Here is a 12,904-nt window from a genome sequence, read left to right on the forward strand (position 1 = left end):
GAAGCATCTTTGCTCTGGAAATTGTTATTGAATATGTTAATGCTGTAATGAAATGCTTCTAATCATGTGGTTATTAAATAATTAAAAAATAAATAAATAAATAAATCCCAAAAAAATTTTCCAAAAAAAAAAAAGAGCGGCTATTCACAGAGCATTTGCACTGCATTAGGTGTCCTAAGTAATCTAGAGTACATGGAAAATGAGCCTACATTATACACAAAACACTTTATCGCTTTATACAAGGGCCTGAGCACCTGCAGATTTGGGTATTCCAGGGGTCCTAGAACAAACTGTTCATAGATACTAAGGGATAACTACATAGTCTTCTTTCTGGGCAGAGAGGTTATAGAAAATATTTTCTTCTTGGTTGTTTTCTATCTTTTCTTAGTTGATGGCAATAAATGTGTGAACAGAAAAAGCAAAACTACTAAATAGAAAATGAATAAAAGTACGAGTCTCAAAAGAATAAAAAAGGACTAAGAGGCCCGGCATGGCGGTGCATGCCTTTAATCCCAGCACTTGGGGGCAGGGAGGGTACAGAGGCAGGCAGATCTGTGAGTTCAAGGGGAAAAAAAGGACTCAGAAATGGTACCAGTTTAGCCTGACGGAATGGCTCCTGCAAAGAGGGGAGTCAAGAAGAAGGGCCTTTCTGCCATCAATGAGATGGTGACTGGGAATACACCATCAACATTTACAAGCACACCAGTGGAGAGGCGTCTAGAAACATGCCCTCAGGCACTCAAAGAAATCCAGAATTCACCATGAAGATGGGAATTCCAGATGTGTGCACTGATACTGGGCTCAACAAAGCTGTCTGGGTCAAAGGAATAAGGAATGTTCCATATCGTATCTGTGTTCATGTGTCCAAAAAACGTAATGAGAATAAGGATTCACCAAACAAGCTGTATATATACTTTGGTAACCTATGTCCCCATTACCACATTCAAAAATCTACAGAGAGTCAATGTAGATGAGAACTGCTGAGATTCAAATAAAGTTAAAGCTCAGGGGACTGAGAAAGGGATTTCATTATTATCTCTTCTGCAAAACATTCCTCTCTTCCAGTTCAGTTAAACACACGGTCAATTAATCCCCCAAATTTCCTTCTGCTTTAAAAAAAAAAAAGGTAAGTCAGAAAAAAATTTAATCCTTTCTCAAATAATACAAAGTAGATAACAAAATTATGTGGTATAGAAATATACTGAACACATGTATAGTGGCTAAGAATTTAGCAGGTATAGTTGTACAGAGGAAGATTTTAGTTTGAGTTTTCCAAGTCATAAATAAAAACTCTTGTCTTACTAAAAAGCAGCAAGCCATATTAAAACTGGCATGGGACTGGTGGCCCATGCCTTAAGTTTCAACAGTCAGAAGGTAGGGGCAAGCATATTAAAACTGGCTTTGAGCTGGGACTGGTGGCCCATGCCTTAAGTTTCAACAGTCAGAAGGTAGGGGCAAGCAGATCTCTGGGAAATCAAGGACAGCCTTGTCTACACAGCAAGTTCCAGACCAGCTGGGGCTATAGGGAAACCCTGTCTCAGAAAGACAAAACTAGGCTTTGTTTCTTGGGCCTTCCCTTTCCTCCTTCAGGTAAATCACTGAATTTACTCAATGTAGCAGTATGTACAATTAAAAAGGCCTTGCTTTCCTAGAAACTACCTCTTGGAAGACACAGAATGTGTCCTAGGTAACCAAAGAGATACAGGTAAGCTTAGGGGAAAGCTTTTAATATTTTTCTGATTAGAAAAAGCAGACCCACTAGGCATCTTCCTCTCTGCCTATAGCACTTGCAATCCTAAATATGTAAGCTAATTGTTAAAGATGTCAAACCAGAAAGGAGATAGCCCTGGTCATTTGAGAAAACAAAACTTTTCAGTCAGGCTAAAGCAAAATGAGGAATACGGGAGAAATAAATCTGACTGAAAAAAATGAACAGATGAAAAGAAATGTTAATGGCTGTTACCTAATTCAAGACGCACAGATTATTTTTATCAACACTACAAATTTGAGGCCCAAATGCAATCCCTTTATAGTTTCTACAAAAAAATATTCGGAGAAAATGTGATCCTTAATTATATAATAATAGAAGTGTAAACTCAGTAAACTGACTAGACCAGTGACGCTAAGGAACCTTTCTATTTTTATTTCCCTTTAGGTTTTTTTTTTAAAATCTTATTTATTTATTTATTTTTGGTCTTTTTGAGACAGGGTCTCCCTGTAGCACCAGCTGTCCTGGAACTCACTATATAGACCAGGCTGGCCTTGAACTCAGAGATCCGCCTGCCTCTGCCTCCCGAGTGCTGGGATTAAAGGTGTGCGCCACCACGACCAGCCCAATCTTTTTTATTTTTATTTATTGATGACTCTGCATGTGGCACCATGTGGGTGCTGGGAAGCAAACCTGGGTCCTCTGCAAGAATCTCTCCCTCCCCCTTTAAGTAGGGGTGCAGAGTCTCACTATGTAGTCCTCGCTGGCCTGGAACTTGCTATGTACATCATACTGGACTTGAACTCACAGAGAGCCACATGCCTCTGCCTCTGAATGCTAGGATTACAGGCATGCTCAGCATTACGAATGATTCTTATTAAGAAGTGGCTTACAGCCTGCTGTGGTGGTGCATGTGGAAGTAGAGGTAGACAGATCTTTACGAGATAGAGGTCAGTCTGGTCTACATGGTGAATTCCAGGCCAACTGGGTCTACAGTGAGACCCTGTCTCAAACAAAACAAAATCCAAAAAAGTAGCTCAGACATGTAAACCTAGCCCATGGGAGGCTGAGGCAGGAGAATCACCAGTTTGAGGCCAAACCAGGCTATGCAGCAAGTTTCAGGCTAACCTCAGCTACAGAGTGAAACCCTAGCTCAAAAAGTCAAAGAGGGGCTAGAGAGATGGCTCAGCAGTTAAGAGCACAGCACAGGTTGCTCTTCCAGAGGACCCAGGTTCAATTCCCAGCACCCACATGGCAGCTAACCATCACTTCCAGGGGATCCAATGCCCTCTTCTGGCCACTATGGGCATTGCCCAACATGGGTGCACTTACATACAAGCAAAACACCTATATACATAAAATAATATAAATAAAACTTTAATAAATGAATACACAGGAACCTGGCATGGTGGGGCTTGCCTTTAATCCCAGCACTCAGGAGGCAGAGGCAGGCCTATCTCTGTGAATTCAAGGTCAGCTGGATCTACACAGTAAGTTTCAGGCCAGCTGAGGCTACAGGGAGACCCTATCTCAAAAAGGCCAAATAAATAAATACAGACTCTATGATAAGACAAAATGATATATGAGATATACATTCTAGTTCACAATACTGAAGTCTAAGCTATGATGTCTATAGCAGATTAAGGACATTTTGGAGTTAAGAAGCTCTGACTTCTGAAATACCTAAGAGATTTACTCAAATATAGAGTATACCCAGGATTCTGAAACCAAACTACAAAAGCCATTAGCATTTCAACTCCTAATCATACCATCTGCCCCAACTTACCTCACACAACATTCCACTGCTCGAAACCAGTGAAGCATTTCATCATGTAGAGTACACAACTGAAGGCAAGACAGAAATACCTTCTCAGCATCACTATACCAGCCTGCGTCAGAAAGAAATCCACCTGAGGAACAAGAGAAAAGCTACAGTGATCTACTTATAAAGAAATACCTAAAACAAACCCCCATAATGAGTCTCTTGTGTTTAACTTAAAGATATTCCTACCAGAGGGTAGCTCCCTTGGTAGAACAGTATGTAGCATGCTCATGCACTGGGCTGAAAAGAAGTAGAAGAGGAAGGAGGGAGAAAGGTTTTGAGTATATTCACTACGCTCAAAGATGAAACTATAAATAAAGGGTCAAACAATTTAACTTTCTAAGACTATTCCACAGGCTAAGGCTTCATGTTTTCTAGTTGCTATCAAGCTTGGTTCTTTTGTGTTTGGGGGAGGGAGCTATGGGGACTGAACCCAGGGTCTCACACATATGAGCAAGGTTCTAATGCTGAGCAGTATTTCTCCCTCCTTTCCTTTCTTTCTTCCCTTCCCTTTCCTTCCCCTCCCTGGCTATCTATTATACATATTTGTATTAAGCAATCGTCTACTTAGCATCCTAACATTTATTTTGATATGTTGGTTATTAGGCTATCTCCCAGCTTCAAGTCTAGCTAGGCTGCTTTATGATATAGAGAAAGGATTCTACAACTATATTTCTTCTTGCCAGCTGGCTTGCTGTTAAGTTCTGCTGGCAGAAAGTGCTAGAGATAGGTGCTGCAAGACTGGACAGGCAAGAAGCACTCTGTCCTACTGCTGACAGGATATGTTTCCTTAGATTGGCAGAGACAGTTCATTCTAGTAAGCAGTGGTCATTCCAGTTGTGGTTTTCAACACTTGCAAAACCAGTTTCACAGCACCTGTCAGCAATACCAGCAACAACTAGTTGGATGCTAGCTCTCAGACCCTTTCTGTGGGCCTGTTTCCAATGTTCTACAGCACTGGCACCATCCTAGCAACACCTCCATACCACAGGGAAATTAAAGCTCCTGAATTTCAGTCATTCCAGTCTTTTTGGCTCCTTGACTCCTAGGTGAGGTAGCTGTAATCCTAGCTACTTGGAGTATTATGCATGTATACTATCATTCCCTTTTTGGCTAATCAGTCTCTACTGAATGGATAAAATGTTAGATTAAAATTTAATCTCTACAACAGGTAGAGACCTTGAGAACTGTTAAATGAAAAAAGCTAGTCAAAAAAAAAAAAAATCACATATTTTATGAATCCATTGATACGAACTGCCCACAACAGGCAAAGCTATAGAGACAAAATGGGTGCTGGCTGCTGGTGTAGAAGAAGGATGGGCAGTGGTTGTTAGTGGGGGTGGGTTTCTTTTGCGGTGATAGTAGCATTTAAAATCTGTGATATTTAAAAAATGTAATGACTATTAAAACCTCTGAATTGCATATTTTATTGTAGGCGAATTGTATGTGAATTACTCCTATATAAAGATGTTATTTCTACATATCATAGGTCACCAAAATGGCTCAGCGGATAAAGGTGCTTGCTGCACAAGTCTGATACCTGAGTATGATCTCTGGAACTCATGCAAAGGTGGAAGGAGAACAGACACATGTATGCCGTGGCATCCAAAGTCATATCCCCACCATACACACACACACACACACACACACACACACACGCACATACACACTCTCTCTGTAAAAATTTTCATGTATTAGTTATACTTCTAGTATGAAGCATCTTTACTCTCTCTAATTTTAAGAATAATACTGATGAAGCACTGGGCATGGTGGCCAATGCCTTTAATCCCAGAGGCAGGCGGATCTCTGTGCGTTCCAGGCCAGCTGAGGGCTACAAAGAGACTCTGTCTCAAAGAGACCAAAATATAAAAAACTTAAAAAAGAAAAAAAAAGATTAATACTGATGATATAACTATAAACTTGCTAGACTTGATTTTACTCTATGATCATCCTAATGAATAAGGTTGGTATAGTGTATGTGGAGATAACAAAATACCTCCATGAATGCTAGCTTTCCTGGCTTTCCTTCTCCTTGATAATCAATTTCTCATTCACAGATTTAACATGACCACACTATAACTAATGTCATTAACATTTACCAAAAGTGCAAACACATTATTATCAGAGACATCCTCTGGACAACTGTTGTAATTTATTCCTTGAAACTATTAAAGGATAAATGCTGAGGAGAATGTTCTGAAGTTCCTCCAGCAAACTGAAAATTGTTTCAAGTATAAAGGAAATGATAAAAAAATCGACAATAAATGTGCACAGAAGTGAGAGAAAAACATGTGCATACATTAATTCAAGAAGCTAAAAACGCTGGGTCTGGTGGCACTCCGGAGGCAGAGGCAGGTGGATGCCTGTGAGATAGAGCCCAGCCTGGTCTACATAGTGAATTCTAGGCCAGCTGGGGCTACAGGAAGACCCTGTCTCAAAAAGATACTTTCTTATATACAATGTCATCGTTGTGGGAAGCAGGAAAATGGTTTAAAGGACTCTATTATTTTGCAACTTCTAGGACAAGAATCAAGTTTTTAAACCTTAAATTACCAGGTGATGGTGGTGTACACCTTTAATCACAGTACTTAGAAAGCAGAAATCAGATGGATTTCTGTGAATTTGGGGCCTGCCTGGTCTAAACAGCAAGTTGCAAATTAGCCAGGGTTACACAGCAGTGCCCTGTCTCAAAACAAAACAGTAAAAAATCTTAAATAAAGAAGGTAGAGAGCCACGGATGGCGGCATACCCCTGTCATTCCAGCACTTGTAAGGGTAAGGCAGGAGTAACCTAAACTCTACACCATCCAGGCCAACCAAGTGAGACATTGAAAACAGGATGAGGTTTGGGGACTGGGGATGTACTTCAGTACTACAGTGTTTGTCTAGCATATGCCAGGCCTAAAATTTGATCTCTAGCAGAGGAAAAAACAAGCATGTGGGGGTATAGGGGACTAACAACTTTAACAAGCAATTGCTACAAAATACTAGTATTTTTCTACATGAGTAAAATTTTCAAGAATTTTTTTAAAAAAATTATATTATTTTTTTCATGTGTATGAGTTTATTGCTTGCATGTGTAGGTAGGTGCATCCATGTCAAACCCACAGGTCAGAAAAGAGTGTCAGATTTCCTGGAACTGGAGTTACTGATGGTTAGCTGCCACATGGGTGCTAGGAATCAAACCCTGGTCCTCTGTAAGAATAACCAATGCTCTTAACCACTGAGGCATCTCTCCAGCCCTCAAGAATGTTTTTATACTTGTGTTTTCACTATCCTCACATCTTCAAAAAAAATTCAAAACAACTCATTTGGGACTAGAGAGATTGCTCAGGAGTTAAAAGCACTTACTGTTCTTGCAGAGCTCCCAAGTTTGGTTCCCAGCGCCCACATCTGGGCAGCTCTCAACCACTTATAACTTTAGTTCCAGATATGCTGATGCCTCTTCTAGTTGTGAGAGACACCTGCATTCATGTGCACATATCTTCCAATCGACACACACAAGTACACATAATTAAAAATAAAAATGTCTTTGAAAAAAACCTCATTTTAGGGATACAAAAGAGTCCCTAAAAATGTTAAGTTTTAGAACAGAGGAGCTCAGCAGTTAGGAGCCCTGTTGCTCTTGTAGAGGACCTGGGTTTGGTCCAGTTCCAAAGGATTTGATGCCCTCTTCTGGCCTCCACAGGCATTGTACTCATGTGGTGCACTTACATACAAGCAGGTAAACACCCATACACATAAAATAAAGTTATGTTTAAAAGGATTAGGTCTCATGCTATAGTATATAGCAAACAGTTAAAAGAATTTGGTGAGGGGGGGCTGGAGAGATGGCTCTTTTGGCCACTGCAGGCACCTCCATGCACACTTATGTAAAATAATTTTTTTTGGGGGGGGGTCTTTCTTGAGACAAGGTCTCCCTGTAACCCCAGCTGTCCTGGAACTCACTATACAGACCAGGCTGGCCTTGAACTCACAGAGATCTGCCTGCCTCTGCCTCCCAAGTGCTGGGACAAAAGGCATGTGCCACTATGCCCAGCTAAAAAATATTTCTTAAGGGGCTGGAGAGATGATGGCTCAGCAGTTAAGAACATTGATTGTTCTTACAGAAGACCAGGGTTCAAATCCCAGCACCCACATGGCAGCTAACAACAAATAATAAAATTTTTTTTTAAAAGATGGAAGGCAAGGACTGACACTTGAGGGTTATCCTCTGACCTCCATGCTCTCGGCAATACATGCATACGCATACACACACACACACACACACACACATATATATATTTAAAAAAAAAAAAGAATATGGTGACAGCATGATGTGGCAGAAAGATATGTATTTTGGAATCACAAAGACACAGGATTCTAAACATAGCTCACTGAAAGCTATGAGTTGATCAACTTCTCTAAGTCTACTTCCTCATTTGTAAATTGCCATTATTACTGCTGCTTTGCTGGAATGCCATGAAGATTCAGGAAGATGCCATTTAAATACCTAGTATCGTGCTTGGCACAGAATTCAAGTTGAATAAATCAACCTAGTTCTAACAGTTTTCTTACAACCTCTCTATGCAGACTTCTTACAACCTCTCTATGCAGACTTTGAGAAACTCTTGGAAGAGTATTTTATCGAAAGCAGTTTTAATGATTCATTGCAGAATAAAACTCTCCTCTATTTTACCATTACTTACCTAAAACAAAGCCAACCTGAATGGCCTTCTCCTTTACTGTAGAATCTGATTCTGCTATGTAGGAGCACCGCCTACTGAATGAGTAGGCCAAGACTGAAGCAACTTTAACACCATGATCCATCAAAGCCTGAAAACAATGATGAAGCAAATGTCTGAAAGAGAAGAGAAAGGTTATTCTAGAGGTAATTCATTCTCACCTCTTGAGAGGGCTAGCTGCTCCTCTATTAAATAATTACACCATGATTTTCCAAACAGAGTGTTTTGGCTTATTAATTATGAGGCCACCATAATTAAAAACGTAACCTAGTCTTTTTACCAAGAAGATGATCCTGCAATTCTTGGGAAAATCAGTGTGACTCGATGTCAATGGAGAATGGGGCTAGCTTATAAAATCAGCTTTAAAAATTAATTATACTCAGAGACATGGCTCAGCAGTTAAGACTACTGGCTACTCTTGCAAAGGACACAGGTTTGGTTCCCAGCACCCACATGGTGGCCGACAACCATCCATAATTCCAGTTCCAGGGGATCTGATGCCCTCTTCTGGTCTCTACAGGCATTGCATGCATGTTGATGTACCTACCTACATACATGCAGGCAAAACACTCATGCACATAAAATTAATTTTTTTTTTTTGGTCTTTTTGAGACAGGGTCTCCTTGTAGCCCCAGCTGTCCTAGAACTTGCTATGTAGGCCAGGATGGCTTTGAACTCACAGAGATCCACCTGCCTCTGCCTCCCAAGTACTGGGATTAAAGGCATGAGCCACTATGCCCAGCAAAATAAATTTTTTTAGAAAACAATTATACTCCAATAATAAAGCGACAACTGGGCTGGGGAGATGGCTCAGTAGCTAAAGCCCTTGCCACAAAAGGCTGAACACCTGAATTCAGATCCCCAGAACCCACATAAAAGCTGGGCATAGTAGCACAAGCATTGACAATCCCAGTGTACTTCTGTGGGGAGGTGGGAGGAATAGACAGAATTGTTGAGGGTTATAGGCCAGCCAGCCAGGTGTATGCAGCAGTAAACAGTAAGAGAGCCTGCCTCACTCAAGGTGTAAGGCCAGAACCAATACCAGAGGCAGGCTGGGATACGAGGCCCTATGTCAAAAACCCAAATTCATTGCTAAGTGCTTTATGTATTTGTAGAATAAAACATGTAATTTGACCTTTATATATAGTAGTGACATTTATTTTGTTCTTTAAGGCTTTCTATTGAGTTATAATTCTCATGCCATAGAATTTGCTATCATAATTGTAACATTCAATGAATTTGTCTATTCATAAACTTTTGTTTTGATGATGAAAACATTCTGGAAATGGATATTTGTGGTATCTGTACAAGGCAAACAAATACATTTAATCTCACTGAATTATATATTTAGAATGATTTAAATAGTAAATTTTATGGTATATCTATTTTAATACAATCTTTTAAAGGCCAGCCTGGTCTACATTAAGAATACAAGGCCAGGGGCTAGAGAGATGGCTCAGCAGTTAAGAACACTGGCTGTTCTTGCAGAAGACCCAGGTTCAAATACCAGCACCCACATGGCAGCTAACAACTGTCCGTAACTCCAGGTAGGAGGACTGCTTATGCCCAGGATTTCAAGGCCAGGAGACCCTATCTCAGAAAACACATGAATAGGTCAGAATAGTGGTGCATGTAGTCCTAGTTCTCAGAAGACTGAGGCAGAACCATTACCTTGAGCCCAGGCCAGCCTATCCTGTCTCAAAAACAATAAATAAATAAATAAATTAATTAATTAATGAAACAGGAGGTGGGGGGAGGAGATAGTTCTATTGGTAAAGTGCTTACTCTGTAAGTATGAGGCTCACAGTTCAGATTTCTAACACTTAAGTGTAGTGTGCTACTGTAATCCTATTGTTGAAGAGATGGAGAGAGAAGGATCCCTGGGGCTCAATGGTCAGTCAGTATACAACTCAACCAGTGAGCTCAAGGCCACTGAGAGACTCTGTCTCAAAAACCAAGATGGACAATAGTTGAAGAAGATACCCAACACTGACCTCTGGTTTCCACACTAACCCATACATTTGAACACATGCACACACATACCCATATACAAACCAACAACACAAAGAGGGCTGGGGATGTAGCTTACTTGGTAGAGTGCTTGCCTAATATGCATGAAACCCTGGGTTTGATCATTAGTACCACCAAACTGGGTATGGTGGTTCCTATCTGTGATTCGAGCACTCAGAAGATGGAGGCAGAAGGATCAGAAGTTCAAGGTCATCCTCTGCTACCTAGCAAGTTCAGGACCAGCTTGAGCTATGTGAGACTGACTCAAAGAAAAGAATGAAGCCAGGTGTGGTGGTGCCTGTCTTTAATCCCAGCATTGGGCAGGCAGAGACACGTGGATCAGTGAGACAGGTGGCCAGCGTGGGCTACAAGGAGGCCCAGTCTCCAAAAAAAAAAAACCAAAAACAGGGAAAAAGAAAGCACACAAAAATTTACCTTTTATCCAAAGCTCTCAAAACTTTAGCAAAGACTTCCAATTCACAAAATTCACTTCCCAGTTGACATAAGCGTCCCTGTTGGTAAAGCTGTAATAAAAAAGAAACATAATTCCAACTTTTAAAAAATTTAACTCTCTAATTATGATGGATTGGATTTAATACTGAGTGAATACATAGGACTATCAGAAAAGATACTTAATGCAAAGAAAAATGTAACACTAACAAATTCTACAACTCATATAAAAACCTTAACAGCTATAAGTAATTAAGAGCTAGTATTGTAAAACACTTAGAACAGTATCAAGAACATGATAAAGTACTATGAAGTGGTGTATAACTACATATTTGAGAAACTGAAAACTGTTTTTTTCCTTCAGCAAAACCGGATAGTTAATTTCAAGTCATCAAAATGATAGCAAACACAGGGTCTAGAAAACAAGAGCTTGTCAATATGCTTTGCTTAGGGACCTTGCAAAACATCTAAAATGCTCAGTACAGTACATTTACCTATAGATACAGGATAGCAGTGTTTCTAGCTATGTCATAGTCATTTATATACTTAAAAAAATTATTACTTTTTTTGTATGTGTATGCATGCATTGCCTGCATATAAGTAAGTGCACCCGTGTTGTGTAGTGCCCACAGAGGACAGAAGAGGCTGTCAGGTCCCCTGGAACTAGTTACAGACAGTTGTTAGCTGCCATGTGGGTGCTGGGATTTGAATCAAGGTCTTCTGCAAGAATAGTGAGTGTTCTTAACCACTGAGCCGTATCTCCAGCCCCTCATTTATATACTCTTACTTCTTAGAATTGGTATATAAAAGAACAATTTAGGGGTTAGCAAGATAGATCAGTGGATACAGGGGCCTGGAGCCAAGACTAAAGATCTGAGATCCCCAGTACGCACATGGTGAAGAAGAGAACCGATTCCTGCAACTGTCCTCTGAGACCTCCACATGCATGTTACAGAACATGCACACCCCTATAAGTAAGCAAATAAATGTAATTTAAAAAGTTTTAATTAAAAGAACAATGTAACATTAAAAAGAGATTTAAAAAAAAAAAAAAAAGGGCCAGGCGTGGTGGTGCATGCCTTTAATCCTAGCACTAGGAGGCAGAGGCAGGCAGATCTCTGTGAGTTCAAGGCCAGCCTGGTCTACATAGTGAGTTCTAGGACAGCTGGGGCTACAGGGAGATCCTGTCTCAAAAAGACCAAAATAAATAAATAAATAAATAAATAAGAAAGAAACTGGAGAGATAGTCCAACAGTTAAAGAGTGCTTGCTGCTCTTCCAGAGGACCCAAGTTTGGGTCTCAGCACCCAAGGTCTGGCAGCTCACAAATGCCTACAACTCCAACTTCAGGGGATTGATGCGTGGGTGTATCCCTCTCTCTCCTCTCTCTCTCTCTCTCTCTGAAGAGAGAAACAGGGCTAGAGAGATGGCTCAGTGGTTAAGAACACTGATTGTTCTTGCAGAAGACCCAGGTTCAAATCCTAGCACCCACATGGCAGCTAACAACTGTTCGTAACTCCAGTTCCAGGGGATCCGACAGTCTCTTCTGATCTCTGTGGGCACTGCACAACACGGGTGCACTTACCTACATGCAGGCGATACACACATAAACATAAAATAAAAATAATAAATAACATATTTTTAAAAAAAGAGAAACACCACCCCCAGGCTCAATTTCACCAAATGCTTTTGAAATATACATATGTTATACAAATAATCAGTACACTCACTAAAAGGCAAGCTTGTTATAGTAATCCACTTTATATTATAGACATTTAAAACTTAACTCAGTTGATGAGAACACTGGTTTCCAAAAAGAAGACAAGGACCAGTTTACTTTGTGTAGGAAAGCAAACTCAGCATACTCTTGTGCATCAAACCATTAATGGGTAAGGGCATGTAGAAGAATGAAACTAGATCCCTCTCTCTTACTATGCACAAAACTCAACTCCAAATGGTTCATGACCCTGATATAATAAGACCAGATACTCTGAATCAGACAGAGGAGAATAGTGAATATATTGACACTTATAGGCCCTACAGGAAAGGACTTTCTTGACCAGGACTCCTGTAGCACAGTCATTAGGTCCAACAACTGACCAACGGAACCTCATGAAACCAGAAAGCTTCTATACATCAAAGGACACCATTATTCAAGTGAAGAAGTAACCTAGAGAATGGGAAAACATCTT

At 40.3% G+C, this 12,904-nt stretch overlaps 1 protein-coding gene across 1 annotated transcript in view; it reads right to left on the reverse strand.

Annotated features, from left to right (window-relative positions):
* Window positions 1-12,904, reverse strand: part of Appbp2 (amyloid beta precursor protein binding protein 2) — a 64,273-nt gene that overhangs the window by 30,235 nt on the left and 21,134 nt on the right. Inside the window, exons 2-4 of the mRNA XM_008842640.3 lie at window positions 10,699-10,787; window positions 8,218-8,369; window positions 3,495-3,618 (exon numbers count right to left, since the gene is read on the reverse strand). Of these exons, the coding sequence (XP_008840862.1) occupies window positions 3,495-3,618; window positions 8,218-8,369; window positions 10,699-10,787 (365 nt within the window). The remainder of the gene's footprint in view (window positions 1-3,494; window positions 3,619-8,217; window positions 8,370-10,698; window positions 10,788-12,904) is intronic.

This window comes from Nannospalax galili, unplaced genomic scaffold (genome assembly GCF_000622305.1).
Source record: "Nannospalax galili isolate Female #2095 unplaced genomic scaffold, S.galili_v1.0 scaffold879, whole genome shotgun sequence".
Lineage (NCBI taxonomy): Eukaryota > Metazoa > Chordata > Mammalia > Rodentia > Spalacidae > Nannospalax > Nannospalax galili.